The sequence below is a fragment of the Emys orbicularis genome, chromosome 7, assembly GCF_028017835.1.
Source record: "Emys orbicularis isolate rEmyOrb1 chromosome 7, rEmyOrb1.hap1, whole genome shotgun sequence".
Taxonomy (NCBI): Eukaryota; Metazoa; Chordata; order Testudines; family Emydidae; genus Emys; species Emys orbicularis.
Window position 1 is genome coordinate 108095840 of NC_088689.1, and position 17712 is coordinate 108113551.

At 44.4% G+C, this 17712-nt stretch overlaps 1 protein-coding gene across 1 annotated transcript; it reads left to right on the forward strand.

Annotated features, from left to right (window-relative positions):
* The first annotated feature begins 2229 nt into the window (after positions 1-2229).
* Positions 2230-13422, forward strand: GATA2 (GATA binding protein 2). Its single transcript, XM_065407604.1, is given in 7 exon segments — positions 2230-2458; positions 3348-3579; positions 3581-3684; positions 3687-3950; positions 6743-6888; positions 9902-10027; positions 10851-13422. Coding segments are annotated over 7 exon segments (1401 nt in total). The 3' UTR covers positions 11151-13422.
* The last annotated feature ends 4290 nt before the right edge of the window (positions 13423-17712 follow it).

The following is a 17712-nucleotide window of genomic DNA, read 5'->3' on the forward strand; positions in this document are numbered from 1 at the left end:
CGCTTTGGGCCTGACCATGCTTTCGGCGCGCAGCCCAAACTCACAGGCAAGTCAGCGAGCCCAGAGCCTGCATTACTCAGAGATTTCAGGGAAGTGTCCCAGGGAAGCCCATAGGGGCTCTGCGCGAGAGACAAGCGCAGGTAGTCGGCAGGGTGGCTGGGAGACTGGCAGGATCGGGTCCAAAAATATACAACCAACGACTAGCTATACAAAAAAATTACTCAAACGGATTTTTGGGGTCCTAAGCCCTCTAGTTTACACGCCCACCCCAGGTGGGTTCCAAACAGACTTGTGCGGGTATATTTTCATTTTAATCTTATTTTATTTTGCTGATTCACTTATTTCGAACTAACATGACGGTAACAATCCAGGACAAATCTGACATCTGCTAACGGCCCGAATCCGGGGTTTTCTAACATTTAAAGTACTGCTTCGGCAAAACTAGAGCCCTGGTTAAATGAGAAATGATTCCGTGTTAATGCAACTGGCTAAAATAACCTGCATTCGTTCTGAGCAAACAGCCAGAGTTCACTGGGGCAAAACGCATCACGCTTAAATGTTAAGGAAAGAAAACAACCATGTTCTTATCAAATCCTTACCCATCAAATCCCTTTTCTATTTAGGAGCAGGTTCCGCCGTCCTTACTCACACAGAAATCCCGTTCACATAATGGGAGATTTTGTCTAAGGAGAGCCTGGCCTATCCAATTCTGTCTTTACAGCGTACTCCCGATTGAGGTTCACACGCCAATCAAATCAACAGATAAACATAATTTTGCCTTATTTTTTTTTTACAGACAGATTTGTGAGGCAATTAGCCACTCAGTAAAACCGGGTTTGTGTGCCTCTTCTAACAGGCTGCTGCCCGGGCATCTATCGTGGGAGAGACCCTGACCCACTTAGGTTTCCCTCCTTTCACTCCTTTGGTGCATGTATTTCGATCCCCAAAACTGGTTGGAATTGGAATAATTTGTTCATAACCTTATTCTGGAGCATTGGGGGGTATTTAACATTAGCCGCAAACAAACACCCGCTCTGCAAGACAGGCGGACCTGGATCGTGCTGCGGGAAGGGGAGAGTGGAGAGCGGGGATAGTGGGGAGGTGGGGGGGGGGGTCTTTTCTGTCTTTGGCGGGTTCAGCTCTTTTAAGATGTTTTGGAGTAAATTAGGGGAATGTGGATTTCTGGGGCCAATGGCAGCGCGAGGCTGGGCGCTAGGACGCTGATTGGCTGGGCGGAGGTTCTTAGCCCTGCGCGTCGCCACCCTTAGTTCATGTCTACTGAACTGAGTCCAGCTGGCGCCAGGGCTGACATAGGATGCTTTGGGGATGTTACAAAAAAGGCCAGAATAAGTGGGAGCTTGCCATCTGAGTAAGAACCTCCATACCAATCCTCCTCTTCCTTCGCTCTCTCACTCACTCTCTTCTGCATTCACATCCTCCAAAACAACCATCCATCACCCCCCCTCCCACCCCCTAAACTTACAACCCCAGAAAGAAACTCTGCAAACATTTGGAATTAGATTCACTCCACTTAGAGGGACTTTGTGTAAGTATGTTAGGGGGTGGAAGAAGAGCTGGGTTTATTCTTCAGGGAAATTGCTTCTGAGCTGCTGCCTTTTCTCTCTCTGAACATTCCTTTCACTTTTCCTTTTCCTCTTTTGCTTTTGTGTCAGCTCGAGCTGGTATAAGTAGGTGACATTAGACCTGCTGTTTTTACTTTTTTTCCCCTCTAAAGGCAGCTGGAAAAACTCTTATTGGCGTTTGTAGAAAAGAGGAAACCTTTTTTTTTTTAAAGCTCTTGAAAACAGATTCTGTTTATTTTGTGGGGGGGGGGGGGGGAGAGAGAGGGGAACCCAGGGTAAGAACTTGTGGGGGCGACGGAGCACAAAGTGAGACTTTTGCGGGGGGGGGCACAAGGAGGGACTTCCCCCACCCCCATTCATCTGCATGTTGGGAATTGCGGAATTAGCTCAAACCAGGTGGAAAATGCGGAGGGTGACGCGCCTCCCTTGAATAGCCATGTAAAGTACTAACCACTCCTTTCCTCTTACAGGTGGTGTCCCGGGCGTGTCGCAGGGAGCCTCTCGCCACAACTTTCCTGCTAAGAGAGGGACACGCTGACTTCCCTCCCCTGTCCTGAGACACACACGAGCCACCTGCCGTGGTTTTAGAACCTCCCCATCACCAATCCGGGCTGGTTGGGGGGTGGGCTGGGCATTCAGCACCGGCATGGAAGTCGCCACCGACCAGCCTCGCTGGATGGCTCACCACGCCGTGCTGAACGGGCAGCACCCGGAGACTCACCATCCGGGACTGGCTCATAACTACATGGAACCGGCGCAGCTCCTACCTCCGGATGAAGTCGATGTCTTCTTCAATCACCTGGACTCCCAGGGCAACCCCTACTATGCCAACTCGGCCCATGCCAGGGCCAGGGTGTCCTACAGCCAAGCTCACGGTAAATCTGCACCGGTCTGCCCCCCGCCCCCCGTTTTCTTTCTCCCCGGGTCCTCTGTGGGCTTGTGCCGGGCGGGCAGTGACTAGAGACCAGGGTTGTCTGGGGGCTGCTTCAGTATCACTGGAAAGGGAGACCCGAGAAAAGGGGATCGAAAGGGAAGCCCGGGTGGACTTTAACCCTAGAAATAACCGATGGGGGGGGGGGATGAGGGGGAGGAAGGGGAAATAGACTGAGTGGGTGGGTGGGTGGGTGCGCGCATACAGACCAAAGAAACTTCCTAGTCCCGAGCCACGGCCACTTCCCCGGATATGAATACAAACTAATTCAGATCACGGGTAGATTTTATTTTGGGGGGACCGGGTATTGGTGGCAGCTGAGAAAGTGCTCCCCAAGCCTGCAGAGCCAGTCGGGGTTTTCCTTTTGGGGGGGAGGGGCTGCTACCCCCTGACAGCCCCCTTTAGTATTATGCTGTCGCTGCTGCTTTCTTTGCAGCTCAATCAAAGGAGCAAGTGGTTGGGAGACTTTCGGGACTTGCAGGGTGTTCCTGGCGCCTGGATAGGGAGAGACGAGGCGGGCAGGGGAGCCCGCGTTGTCCCCCTGGCTCGCCAGGGCAGGTCTGCTGTGAAACATTCACCCCAGCCCCGGCGCTGCTCGCTCGGCACCCGCTGGCTTTGGGATTGCGGGTGTCCTTGCGCGGGCGCTGGATCTCCCCAGCAATATGGCTCTGGCCTCTGGGCGCGTCCCACTGAACGGCGAGACGCAGCTGGACACTTCCCCGTCCCTCTCTGCGCCGGGCCGCGATTCTGCCCGCGTCCCCCAGCGCTCTGCAGGGCCCGTCTTCCTCACCGGGCTGGTTAGTGTGATAGTGAAAACTCCCCTCTCCCCACAGCCCGTCTGACTGGGAGTCAAATGTGCCGGCCTCACCTGATCCACAGCCCCGGGATCCCCTGGCTGGACAGCGGCAAAGCGGCGCTCTCGGCAGCCCATCACCACAACCCTTGGACGGTGAATCCCTTCACCAAAGGGCCCCTGCACCCTTCCGCCGCTGGAGCCCCCGGGGCCATCTCCGTGTACCCGGGCAGCAGCACCTCCAGCACGGCCTCGGTCTCTTCGCTCACCCCCGGCCTCGCACTCGGCTCCCCACCTTTTCGGCTTCCCACCCACCCCTCCCAAGGAGGTGTCCCCGGACCCCAACTCCACCAGCGCAGCCTCACCCTCCTCCTCGGCGGGGCCCGGCAGGAGGAGAAGGAGACCATCAAGTACCAAGTGTCTTTGTCCGACGGGATGAAGATGGAGAGTGCCAGCCCGCTGCGGACCAGCTTAACCTCCATGGGGGCCCAGCCCTCCACCCACCACCCCATCCCCACCTACCCCTCCTATGTGCCGGCTGCTCATGAGTACAGCAGCAGCCTCTTCCACCCCGGGCAGTTTCCTAGGCGGCCCAGCTCCAGCTTCACCCCCAAGCAGAGGAGCAAAGCTAGATCCTGCTCAGGTAAGCCCTACAACGCCTTGATCTCTGCAGCGCCTGTACAGTGTTTGCCTGGGGGGGGGGGGGGGGGGAGGGGGTGATGTGTGTGTGTGTGTGTGGGGGGGGGGTTGTAGGTCAGGTTTGTGTATGTGTGTTTTTGAGGAAGGTTGAATGTGTGTTACATGATTCTAGTTTGGGGGGGGGGAAAAAAAAACCACCAGCACAGCTTTTTACATGCACTCCGAAGAGGAGGTGAGGGTGGATTTACTTTGTTGTCATCGAGATAAATCTTAATCTCATTCACCTGGATTTTTTAAACACCCTGTTGTTGGGGCAGCTCTGAGAAATTGACCTAGCTTTTCTGTTATTAACTGCTGGTAGGGCAAGCAGTCTCCCTTAAAGGTCTAGTCACTGGCTCTCTGCTCTGCAGCAGTCTCATGGCAGGGCCTAAAGGACACAGTAATCCCTAAAAGAAAAAAAATTGGCAGATCTAAATTATGCAAATACGGGTTTATACGGCAAAATCTCTCACACAGAAAAAGAAAGACATTGGCTGGTTCTAATCACTGGAAATTGTGGGCCAGATCCTGCACTCTTTACTTCAGTGAAACTCCCAGGGACTCCATGCCGGGAATTTAATTTTGTTTCCCTGCAATAAAATTGCACCTTCATTAATAAGAGAAAAGGCCAGTCGTGGGCTTTGAGCATTGAGCGCACATTCACAATTGAAATTTACCTAGTCAATTGCTTAAAACTGAAGAGGGGCTTGACTTCTTTCCGATCACACAAGGAGCAAAAGTTCAATAGTTTACACACCAGTCCTGAGGACCGAAGGTACCTAGTAAACTCTAATTTAAACCAACTCAATAAAAACTAGAAAATGGGATCGGACTTGATTGTTCTCTGTCTCAGATCCATCCCTGTTTGCTAAAAACGAATCGCAGAGCATTCCCCTCTTCACTCCAGTTTTCCCTAAAAGCAGCTAATTCAGTGATGGCTCAGGTTTTGATCTCACTTTGAAGTGTCCCCAGCTGAATATCTAGACAAATTAAGAAAACTATGTTGTTCCATGCACCTAAGTCATCTTCCCCGTTTGCATTCCCAACGGTGGAAGAAAATAAAAGTATATATTTAGGATAGCGTTGTAAAGCTACCTTTAAACAAAACTAAATGTGTGTACACACACCTATTTTAAATATGTGTGTACACACACCTCTATTTTCTATTTTGAAAGCGGCCATGAATTAAGAAACATGATCTCTTTTAGGAATTTTGCAACAAAAAGATCAGACATTTTACAATATCAGCTCTATTTCAAATCGCTCTTTCAAGGGAATTTCCCCCCCAGTGTTTGAAATGCGGCTGCTGGTTTTTTTGTTTTAAACCGTTAAAAGAAAATTAAAATACAGTTGCCGCTTTCCCCCCACCCCCCCACCTTTTTTTTTTTTTTTTTTTTAAGAAACAACTCCAAGAGTCACTGCAGAGAAATGGATCCTTAATGGCCTTCTTTTGGTCCCTTAGTTGTCGAGGGTTTTATTAGATGGGGGAAGTGAGTGATCTTGAGGGATTTTTTTTGTTTTGTTTTTATGGGAGCCCCCGCGCATGGAACTGGGGAAAGTTCGTGACCACTCACTGTTTTTGTAGGAAAACTAAGACTCACGACACGACGACTCCTGCAGCTTCCTGCCCTAGGAGGGACAAAAGCTAGGAACGCAGAGCTCCCCTCATTTTTCACTGCAGACTGTGTTGTTTAAAAGCCACCCACTCCCTAGATGGAAGGAGACACAAGCCCTGCTGAACTCGACAAGGCCTGCTCCAGTTACTAGCAAAAATAATTTCCTCTGCAGTTAAATACTGTACAATTTGCATAAACTATATTAAGAGAATTTCCTATATTAAGCAGACTAGCCCTCAAACCATCAGAGGCAGTGAACTTTCAGCAAATAGGTTTCAGAGGCCAAACAAACAAACCAAAAAACCCTTCCCCCCCCCCCCCCGAAAAAAAGGGCAGCAGATATCTAAGGGGTTACATGCAGTTTTCTAGTTGGAGAGACAAGGTGGGTGAGCTAATATCTTTAATTGGGTGTTGGGTTTTTTTTAGTGTTGCCCTCACCAAAAATTAACATACTAAAACAAATGAGGAAAGAGTAAGAGTAAGCTATACCGCCCCACCAAATCAAAATTGTCCGGTTAAAAGTAAAGTACAGAAAAAAGCTGTTTTTATAAGTTCCAGAGTGCCTGCTTAAATACAACTTTTTCAAGTGCTGCATTTCAACCAGTTTTGCTAAATGAAAATAAAAATGATCATTGAACCATTTAGATGCTGTCTCCACTTCCAAGCTGCCCTGCTTTATTTTAGGATATTGCAGCACTTGCAGCAAAGTGTCTTTTGGCCCAGATTCGGTTCCAGATAACCCTTTTCCTTCAAAATTTTTGCTTTGTGTGTGTGTGTGGCAGGATATATGTGATCTAGCCATAGAGGTGCAATAGATATGGCAGGAGAACGGTGCACATGATATGGTAAGGGAGCTCTTGTTGTTACTGAAATACTAGTTCCATTTGACACAACAAGGGTGTCCCTCTTTCTCACCTTGCAGTGAGAGCAACTGTTTTTTGATCACAACATTGAGTGATAGTTTGTATTAGAGACACTAAGGAGAGCCTTGCCACATATACTGTAAATAATCAATGCTGTCTAATTATGCTTGAATAATGCACTGTTTTGACTTCTGGAAAATGCCTAAAGGACAATGCAAAAAGCTTTTGTGAATTTGTTTTTAAAGAAAGAAATCCGGTTTCTTCGTGTTTCCATTTAGAAGGCAGAGAGTGTGTGAACTGTGGAGCTACTGCCACCCCTCTCTGGAGAAGAGACGGCACTGGGCATTACCTGTGTAACGCCTGCGGGCTCTACCACAAAATGAACGGTCAAAATCGACCACTCATTAAACCTAAACGAAGACTGGTAGGTGTCTGTCTCTGCTGGGTTTGGGGATAAATTTTGCAAAGGGACCACCCGCAGACCCACCCATGGTGTGTCTCATCTCCTGTGCTTCAGACCCCGCATGGATGCTAGATGTTGTATTGTACATGAGACTCATGTCACTCAGAGGTCACGGCATAGCCTAAGGACAGATTGCAGGCACTCCACCCATAGCAGTTACATGCCAAGGTATAGTAGGCTAGCAATCTCGATTATATTCCTACACTCTGTTCCTGTTGGAAGGTATGGGGCCCAATGTGTAGCTGTCTTTCTCCTTATGAACACACACTTTGATCCTTAGATGACAGCTTTCATTTGATTTCTCATTTATTTGGCCTCCTGGGGCAGTTCAGAAGTGTACCGGTATTGAAAGGGTTACAAGCGTGACTGCAGTCCTACATGTACTTAAAAAAAAAAAAAAAAAAAAAATTCCAACCCAAAAAACAAAACAAAAAAATCAAATGAGTCAAACCTACTGCTCTCTACTTAATAATTATTTGTATAAAGGCCATGAAGTAATTTTCACTCTTCTATTCCATGACAATATTAATATTGGTTCCCTCCTCAGACAATCCCCTAATGTGTTTTTTTTAAAACCTATTATTTTTCCATGGAGTCACCTATACTTTGTATTTTCATTTGAGTGATTAAAAAAAAATGTCCTTTCTAAGCTCCTGGTAGTAGTTTCCTATCCGGATATCTGTACGTTAAAGATAAGGAAACTTTGTGAATCTGTTTCCTGACTCTAAAAGCTTTAGAGAGTTTCTATAGGCAAGGCATGCCAGTCATGCTTGCTGTTTTGAAATTTCTAATACACTCTACTCCACAAAATGTGTAAAACTGCTAAGAATAATAAATATATATATATATATTTTTGGAGCCATGTGATTTATAGTCCCCTAAATTTCTTGGCCATTTTGGGGACATTTTACTGGCCTGGGAGGAGGGAAAGAGAGTTGGTTTTAATGATATAATGCTGGGATGGGATAAAGAGGATTTCTGTAGTGAGCCAGAATTTCAACTATGCAAGCTTCTTAATGACTTGCTTTCCTTCTAAAGTGACTGACACATACAGAAAAATGTTAAGACAACAGTGTAACATTATCTGAAGTGCTTGCCAGACTGAATGGGACAGGCCAGAGAGTTAAGCAGCATAGTTTAGTATCAATAAGCCATTTCAAATATGCAAACATAGCTCTCCACCTTCTAGTGTGCTGGGAAATTACCCTACTTAGCTCACTGAACGGAGTTTTGGGGGGCTAGATTTTTTCTGTTGTCTTTTTGATAAATGCTATATATATACTTCCCCCCGTGGTTCACTCATTTGTTGGGATTGGAAGAAGACTGTCTTCATTTACAGATTTATTAATATTAGTTTTTTTTTATTGCATGTCAAAATGACATTGTCAAGGCTTGAAGGCCTAAAGTTAGTTGTGTTTTGGTTTGCTTACATGTGCATGCACTAGGGGGTACAAACTGCCTCAGCTCTGGCTTTTGGCTTTGTTCTTGCAGGCTAGCAGGAGGACCGAAATAAATAAATCTCCCAGGCCTGATTCTAGTCTCACTTTACAGAATACTCCAGCATGTACTATAAGTGAGAGCAAGATCAGGGCCATAATCTTCAGAGCAGGACCAATCCATGGTTTGATATTTAGCCAACTCTCCAGCAGAGGAAAATGCATTATGAGTTGCATAAAGCCCTGATCGCAGAGAAAACCCAGTGTTGTAGGATGTTATGTTGTAGATTCTCCCAGAAGCTCGATGCCTTGAGAGGAGCCTCGCTGGGGTGCAGGAAGGGATGGGCAGTAACTTGTCCCTAGGATTTTTGTAGCCAACTGTAAAAATCTTTAGGGAGCAGGGCCCCCAGGAAATTAGCACAATGTAGGTGTTTTATAAATACTTATTAACATACATATTTTGTTCTCAGAATTTGCTGGGTTGTACAAAATGGAATGTATTTTAAACATTCCCTAGAGCATCTTTGAACCTTCCTAATAAGGATGTCTCCCCAAAATACGGGGTGCATTTTGTCTATTCCTAACATTTTCTGAATTGCCACCCTTGTCCCAGGATGTGTTATTGTAGGGTCTCTCACTCAAGTGCCTATACTGAAATCAATTGGACTTCTGCATGCATTTACATTTTTCCTATCTTCTTGTTCTCATCTGAGGAGGCTGAAAGGTTCCCTCTGCCCCCCCCCCCCCCCCCCAAGGTTCAGCAGAGCAGTATGATTAAAAGCATCAAATTTTAAGAGAGGATATTTTTGGGGCTTATCAGCCTAGAAAATGAATAGGGATAGAGGCAGTAGCAGGGGCAGCAGAATCATTGCTGCAAGGCATGAGATTAGGTTTGCTAAATATTTAACAAAAGTTGGAGCTGGTTCTGTTTTCTCTTTCACTTGTAAATGGAAACTGAAATTTTACTGATGGCTATGATAAATACTGCACCCATCTAAGTAATGCAGCTGGTTTTCCTTGCTGGTCACCTTTAAAGGGACACTATCAGTTTAAGAATCATATTCTAAAAGTCCTCCTTTCTTGTATTGCACTACAAACACTGTTGGTGCTTAACAAATTGATAATAAGAATATTTTAAAAATCCAAGTGTATTGATCTGGAATTTATGTGGAGCATTACAAGGGAAAGCTTTTAAAAAACAAATGTATTTCCCCCTTTCCCCCGCCCCCCCCCATTAGTGCTGTTTAGGTTTTGCATTACTTTTGTCTTGGACTAGGAAAATAGACTACTCAGCTTCACTGTCTGGTTTTCATGCAGTAGCCAAATGTTCCAATATTTGGGTGGCTGTTACGGTGGGGGACCATTTAAATACAAACAAGCAAAACCTGGGAAAAAAAATCAAAGCAACATTTCTCTGACCTTTCTGTTTTGTAAACAGATTTGGGATTAGTTACAAATCCTACATATTAGACTTAAATTGACCTTTAAAATGGGCTTGTTCCAAGTATACTAAATAATTTCCCCTCTCTTTTGGTTAGTCAGCAGCTAGGAGAGCAGGGACCTGTTGTGCCAACTGCCAGACAACCACCACCACCTTATGGCGACGTAATGCAAACGGAGACCCAGTTTGTAATGCCTGTGGACTTTACTATAAATTGCACAATGTGAGTATTTGCTTGTCTTGTGTGTCTCTGCTTGCTTAGCTGGGATTGATGCTTTAACTGCATGGCGTGCACTGGCCTTTTATTGGTTTCAGGTTTTTTTTTCTCCCTCCCAGGTTCCCCTGGGGACTCAGAGCCATTCTTTGTTGGCATAGTGATGCTAAGTTCACTGACATTACAATGTATTAGCTTGGCTTCTAAAGCTTGGGCAAATCAGGCAAAATAGAGTTACAACACTAGTTTTAACTAAGCATGTTGTATGCGCTTTCTCTCTCCAGCCACAGAGGCCATTTGAAATGGATTCTGCGCAAAGGTTAATCCCAGGGGGTGGTACCTTTGTGCAGAATTGTAAAGTTTTTTGTTTGTTTGTTTGTTTGTTTGTTTAAAGGTTGTTTAAAAAAAAAAAAGAATCAATTTTGAGTAGGAGTCATTCGACACATTTGAACATTATTTAAAATGTAAGTAACTGAGGTTGAAGCTTTCCTAGGAAGAGACCACTCCCGTTTTAGAAGTGAATTCGGGTCAGTGTGTGCTGCCTTGTTTGATCTCTTCTATTAGGAAATGAATGGGGGGTGAAGGGTAAGCATAAGGGAAGGATGGCCATCAGCTGCCAAATTCAGTCAAACTGTTTTTCATGTCTGGGGTTTTTGTGTGTGGCTTCATTAAACAAATCAATATAAACAAGATCTGCGGAGAGAAACACCATTTTGTTTGGCCAGAAAAAGTTCTCGGTCCAGGAAAACACACGGGGGCTGTCCAAATATTTTCCTTGTTGCACAATAAGGTCATTTTGTCTGCATGAGCCTGATTTTCTCATTTCTTGCAGGTGAACAGGCCACTGACCATGAAGAAGGAAGGAATTCAGACCAGGAATAGGAAAATGTCCAACAAATCAAAGAAAAGCAAGAAAGGCTCTGAGTGTTTTGAGGAACTGTCCAAGTGCATGCAGGAGAAATCCTCTCCATTCAGTGCCGCTGCCCTCGCCAGTCACATGGCACCAATGGGGCATTTGCCACCTTTTAGCCACTCTGGACACATCCTACCAACTCCTACCCCCATTCACCCATCTTCCAGCATCTCATTTGGACATCCACATCCATCCAGCATGGTTACAGCCATGGGATAGACCCTGAGTACCAAGAGACCCACCCAGAGAGTAAGAACACCGGGGCTCTGTCTAAGATGACACCGAGTAAGGAAAGATTCTGCCAAGAGGAGAACATAGGGAAGGAAAAAGGGGACCTTGCGCCAATGTGGTTGAACTCTTAGGGTTGGACTAAAACCCTGTAATGATGAGTCTGCTGCAGAAATGCTTAATGGTGCCTGTTATGCACTTTGCCCCTCAGGTATAAGGAAAACGAAGGACTCACTTGTTTGATACCTGCTGGCCCAGCAGAAAGCAACGGTGGCAGAAGCAGCAGAAGATGGATGCTGGAACTGGCTCTCCTTTCTCTCTCTGTTATTACTGTGAATATTGTAAAGAGATAGCAGCCTCCAAAGGCGGAGCAGGCTGGCTGGTAGCCACCCATACTGGATTTCTATGGTGGACTTTGTCTGGGGGAGAAGGGGTGGGAAACAAGGACAACTTTATAAAAACTTAATTTTTAAAAGGAAATCGGACACAGAAAGTCATTATTTATTTTGCTCTTGTTTTCGACAAAGAGCCTCAAACCTTCTGACTTGCATGATTTTGTGCCTTTTTGGGGGGGTGGGGCAGGGGTGGGGAGTCAACCCTGCTAGAAGAAACACAGCTTCATAACAGGAAAAAAAAAATTGTGCTAACCAGCCACCCCTTGATTCTCTTCATCAATGTTACATACAAAAATATCTGTTAGGGAAGGGATGAGAGAGAGGGGAAAACAAAGCAAAAATGTATCTGGAATATGGGATTGTAATGGGCCCAAGATGTGGATTATTTTGATGTAATGCCTGCATTCTTTTCCTTAACATGAAAGATTTTATTTAAAAAAATGTTATTCCACAAACAGCGAAATAGGACAAATCACTAAAAAAAAATACACTGTAGGGAACAATCCTGTGCCAGGTGGGAGTAGCTAGAGGAGGTCTTATTCATCTGTCCCATCTAACTTCTAGTAGTCTATCAGTAACAGCAAAAACCAGCGCAAGGCATAAAAAATCCAATTCAAACACTTTGGAGGTTTAAGCATTTTGTTCTGCCTTGTTGGCAGCTGTTGCTTAAGACACAGACTAGCTGCTTTGATAAACTCACCGTAGTTTGGCTACCACATCCATGCAAAGCCAGAGCGTGTGCTGTCTGTGGGCATCCAGGCTACGGCACATTTCACATTTGGGAGTGAGGAAGGGCAGACAGTGGATTAAGATCAGTGGACAAGAGAAAGAAAGAGAGACAATCAGTTTCAGCTTCACATATCCTTCAAATCCCAGAGGCAGCAACAGCTGACGAGTTGAGGGAAGGTAACATTCTAAGGGGGACAACTATTTCCCCTAGCACATTTTATATTTCAAAAAATAAATAAAAAATGAGTCCCCATTATTAAACCATATTGTACGTAAACAACTGAAAACAAAGCTATTGCCAATGTGAAGTGTATTCTATTGATTGTTATGACCTGATGACTCTCATGAACACAAGCTCCAGTATAACATATGATGTACATATTTAGCTATACTTCTGATGAAAATGCCCCAGTGAGCAGAGGGGTTTGATAATGTAAACTGCGTAAGCTTAATTCTGTGACAAGCTTTTTCTTTTTCTTTCTTTCTCTATTTTTTTTTTTTTGATCAAGCCAATTGTATCTTACTGCAAAAGTTCTGCTTAAAAACAAACCCACATAAAAATGGATGTACATTTTTTCCCCTAAATAAGTAATTCAGATATTTGATAATGAAGTAAGGACCAAGCAGCCATGGAAATCCTGCTTTCCTCCTTTTTCTGGTCTGTGTAAGGTGCACTTTGTAAAAAAGTGGAAATAAACAAATGGGGGGGGGGGGGGAAATTGGTTGGGAGATGCTGTAAGAATTTTTAATTTACTGAGTCAAAATTTGGTCTTTTTACCTGTTACTATGGTACAGTTGTACATTATATGTGCCCAGCTCAAATTTCTGCAGGATTTGGGGGGTGATGGGTGGGGGGAAGAGGAGTGGGTAACTGATACAGTTGACAAAGTGCAATATATTGTCAGTCACTGCAGCATAGACAACGGCAGTCAAGATTTAAATTATTTTGTACTTGTATCAGCATAAAAATTCTGCAGTATTTTCTGTTTTTATTCTTAATTTTTTATTTTGCTTATTTTTGGATTAGTGAACTAAGTTATTGTTAATTATGTACAACATGTTTATATATTGTCTGTAAAAAGTGTATGCTTTCCTCATATTCCTTCAAGGTGAATACTGCTAAGAATAATAAAATACCTTTTTTGTGAAAGCAATTGTGCCCTGTTTCATGCAATGAAGTCGGTGTCGGGGTGTGTGTGTAGGGGCTAAAATATTACAAGGCTGATTATGACCAGTGGAATGATTAGTTTAAAATTTGTGAGGCTAGATTATCAATATTTTTTAAAAGCTAATGGGTTTAGAGCAGGAGTAGGCAACCTATGACACGCGTGCCGAAGGCAGCACGCAAGCTGATTTTCAGTGGCACTCACACTGCCCGGGTCCTGGCCACCGGTCAGGGCAGCTCTGCATTTTAATTTAATTTTAAATGAAGCTTCTTAAACATTTTAAAAACCTTGTTTACTTTACATACAACAATAGTTTAGTTATGTATTATAGACTTCTAGAACGAGACCTTCTAAAAACGTTAAAATGTATTACTGACACACGAAACCTTACATTAGAGTGAATAAATGAAGACTCGGTACCCCACTTCTGAAAGGTTGCCAACCCCTGGTCTAGAGAAATAAAAACAACCTGTTGAATGTTCACATCCCAAGGAGCATTCTCAGGGTCATACGTTATCATAATGTATTAACGACTCTAAACCAGTTTAGCACAACACCAGTGTCTCTAACAAGAAACTGATTTTTAAAGTTTAAAATAATAAATCCTTTTAAAAGTGAAATTGATGCTGAACAAGGGCAGCATTTTGCTTCAAGGATAGCCAATGGTTTGGTTTGGTTTTGTTCTGTTCTTTTGCTATTGGCTTAAATGGGAGCAAAAGCAGGGCTTAAGTTTGATAGCCCTAGATACTGAAGTTCTCTGTGTCCCTAGAACAGGCAACCGAAGGGAACGCTTCCCTGAGATACTGCTCTACCGTGGTGCCTCACCCCTGCCCCAGGGCTGCAGGACCCCACTAGGGATGGCAGGAGAGTTCAGCCTCTGGCTTGCTCAGTCTATGGAGACTGCTAACCAGGGGCACAGTGCCAACTGTGATGATGTGTTGGGAGGCAGGGTTGGGTTTATGTGACTGACACCTGTGCACTAGGACTAAGGTGGCAACACATTTCACCCAGGCCACCAACCAGCTGTCACAAGGTTACAATTTTGAGGGTTGTTTTAATCCAGTTGGCTGATCCTGACATATCTAAGGCACTCATCTGGGGCCTTAGAGCAAGACATGCTGAGCATCTGCAACCCCCCTTGACTTCCATAGGTGAGGCAAGGGGGTCAGCACCCCTCCAGGTAAAGCAGAATGTTAAAACCAAATGAAAGACGTGGCCCTGCTCCTGCTGAGGCTGGGGGAGTTTTTGGCCCTCATTTCAGTGGAAACAGGCTTGAGTATAATTGTTTACAGTTTAAGAAAAGTAACTTTTGAAAATACATATTTCCCATCATTGCTTCTTTTACCCTGCCCCTCCGGCTCTCCAAGGGGGGCGTGTTAGTAAATAAAAGATGACAGATGATACAAAGAACACTCAGGCAAATTAGACAAGTGCAAGTAACAGATACAAGGCTTTCCTGCCTCATTTCAAGTGTGTTAGTCACCTTTCTAACTTGCTTAGCAAGGGTTAATGCAAACACCAATAAAAAGTGGTTTATGGGCACAGATACAATTCAAGTTTACTTTGCAACTTCTATTTAAAAAGAAACAAGCCAACCATAAAACAGGTCGAAAATTGGGTTATATCTAGAAGCTTTTCCCTTTGAAACCATAACACACCCATCTTGCTCTGAAGTCTGCAAGAATTCAGCCAGCTGATGATAGTTAGGCTGAGGGGAGAATGGGGAGAGCTAATATTATTTAAAACAACACTTTACAATTTAGAAGCACTGAGCTATTAGCTTCTATTGTTTGTAACACACCCTTGTTGTTTCTTATAAGGGCTTGTCTACACTACCGGCCAGATCGATGGGCCGTGATCGATCCAGTGGGGGTCGATTTATTGTATCTAGTATAGACACAATAAATCAACCGCTGATCGCTCTAGCGCTGACTCCAGTACTCCACCTCAACGAGAAGCACAAGGGGAATAGATGGGAGAGCATCTCCTATCGACACACCGCAGTGAAGACACCACAGTAAGTAGATCTAAGTACGTTGACTTCAGCTACGTTATTCGTGTAGCTGAAGTTGCGTAATTTAGATCAATCCCTCTCTCCCCCCCTCAGTGTAGATCAGCCCTTAGACTAGGTCTGGTTCAGTAATTGACTGCACAAACCAATCCCTGTGCGTGCCCTCATAGATCAGCTTGCAGAACCCAGGCCTAGATTGTAAGCTCTTCAGGAGAGGGACCACGTTTCTTATTTTGTAAAGTGCATAGCACAAGAGGCTCCTTCTCCTGACTGGGGCCTTTGATTGTGACTGTGACACAAATAATAAATAATCCTGTTTCCATAAAGTGGCACTAATCTGTGAAAGATCAAAATGTCTTTCTGTACCATGATATCTTGAGATATTTTACACAGTGGAAGAAAACAAAATAGCAGGGAATGAAAACTGAGTAAATATGTAAAGTTAGATACTAAGTATAAGCACAGAGAAGATATCAAGGCAACAAATCTGGATTTAAACTCATTTCATTTCAACCGAACACTGGGGGACAACTTCTCATTGATGGGGAGCCCTGACATTACTTGCCTTTGGTTCCCATTGTTGGGATTATTGTTTTAAGCCGTGCTTAATTGTCATGTCTCTACGGCCACATCAAAAGCCAAGGAGATTAGGTTACAGGGAGTGTTTGATGTCCAAATACAAAATAAATAGAATGGAAGCTGGAAAAGGTAGCCTACTTGCTGAGATTTCTGCTCAAGCTTTTGCTCAAACATTTTCTATTTTTAAAGATTGCTTTTTTAATGATAGCGTTTCTCTGACTTAATCTTTCCTTTCCCCAAATGACTTCACTGTTTTCCTATAGCAGCACAAAGGGTTAATATTCATTCTTTAATGGCAAATATGGTATAAATTATGCAAACTTCTTAAGCATCATGGTGACCTGTACATGGCCACAGGAGAATTTTATTATTTACTGGCTTGTCAAACATTTATTGCTTATAACTAGAAAACAGATATTAATTCTGACGTCCTTATCTGTGATTGTATGGAAAGTTCCTACCGTACAGCATGTATATATCAATCACAATTAAACATTTCTCTCTTTATTTATTTTTAAAAATGGATTTTATGTTGGTGAAAGGTGTCAGACTGACAGACGTGAATAATGAAATCCTCTCTGCCCACAGAGCAGGTTCCACATGGCCAGTGACAGGACAAACTTCCCCCACACTGTGACCTTGACCTGGAGGGTAGGAAAGGAATTTAGTCTCCATGGTCCATTCAGACCTCTGCCATTCTGCTGGCGTTATCAAAAAGGGGGCCAATCAGTGCCAGCCCGTGTGCATAGATTTTGTGGTGAATTCCTATTCATAGAATCATAGACTATCGGGGTTGGAATGGACCTCAGGAGGTCATCTAGGCCAACCCCCTGCTCAAAGCAGGACCCAATCCCCAACTAAATCATCCCAGCCAGGGCTTTGTCAAGCCTGACCTTAAAAATCTCTAAGAAAGGAGATTCCACCACCTCCCTAGGTAACCCATTCCAGTACTTCACCACCCTCCTAGTGAAAAAGTTTTTCCTAATATCCAACCTAAACCTCCCCCACTGCAACTTGAGACCATTACTCCTTGTTCTGTCATCTGCTACCACTGAGAACAGTCTAGCTCCATCCTCTTTGGAACCCCCTTTCAGGTAGTTGAAAGCAGCTATCAATCCCCCCTCATTCTTCTCTTTTGCAGACTAAACAATCCCAGTTCCCTCAGCCTCTCCTCATAAGTCATGTGCTCCAGCCCCCTAATCATTTTTGTTGCCTTCTGCTGGACTTTTCCCAATTTTTCCACATCCTTCTTGTAGTGTGGGGCCCAAAACTGGACACAGTATTCCAGATGAGGCCTCACCAATGTTGAATAGAGGAGAATGATCACGTCCCTCGATCTGCAGGCAATGCCCCTACTTATACAGCCCAAAATGCCGTTAGCCTTCTTAGCAACAAGGGCACACTGTTGACTCATATCCAGCTTCTCGTTCACTGTAACCCCTAGGTCCTTTTCACTAGGAACTGGGCTGAGAACCACCACACAGGATACAAAACAGCCATCAGGTGATAAAGTTCATTTATTACCAACCTGGACTGGATTAGAATGCATGACCTAGAAGTGAAATGCTTTGTTATACCAACTCCCTGAGCCATCTGGTGCCTGCAAATAAACATTTCTAAGTGACATTAAATGATGGTTCTTTAAGTACATTGATATGACTGGAAACAAGGTT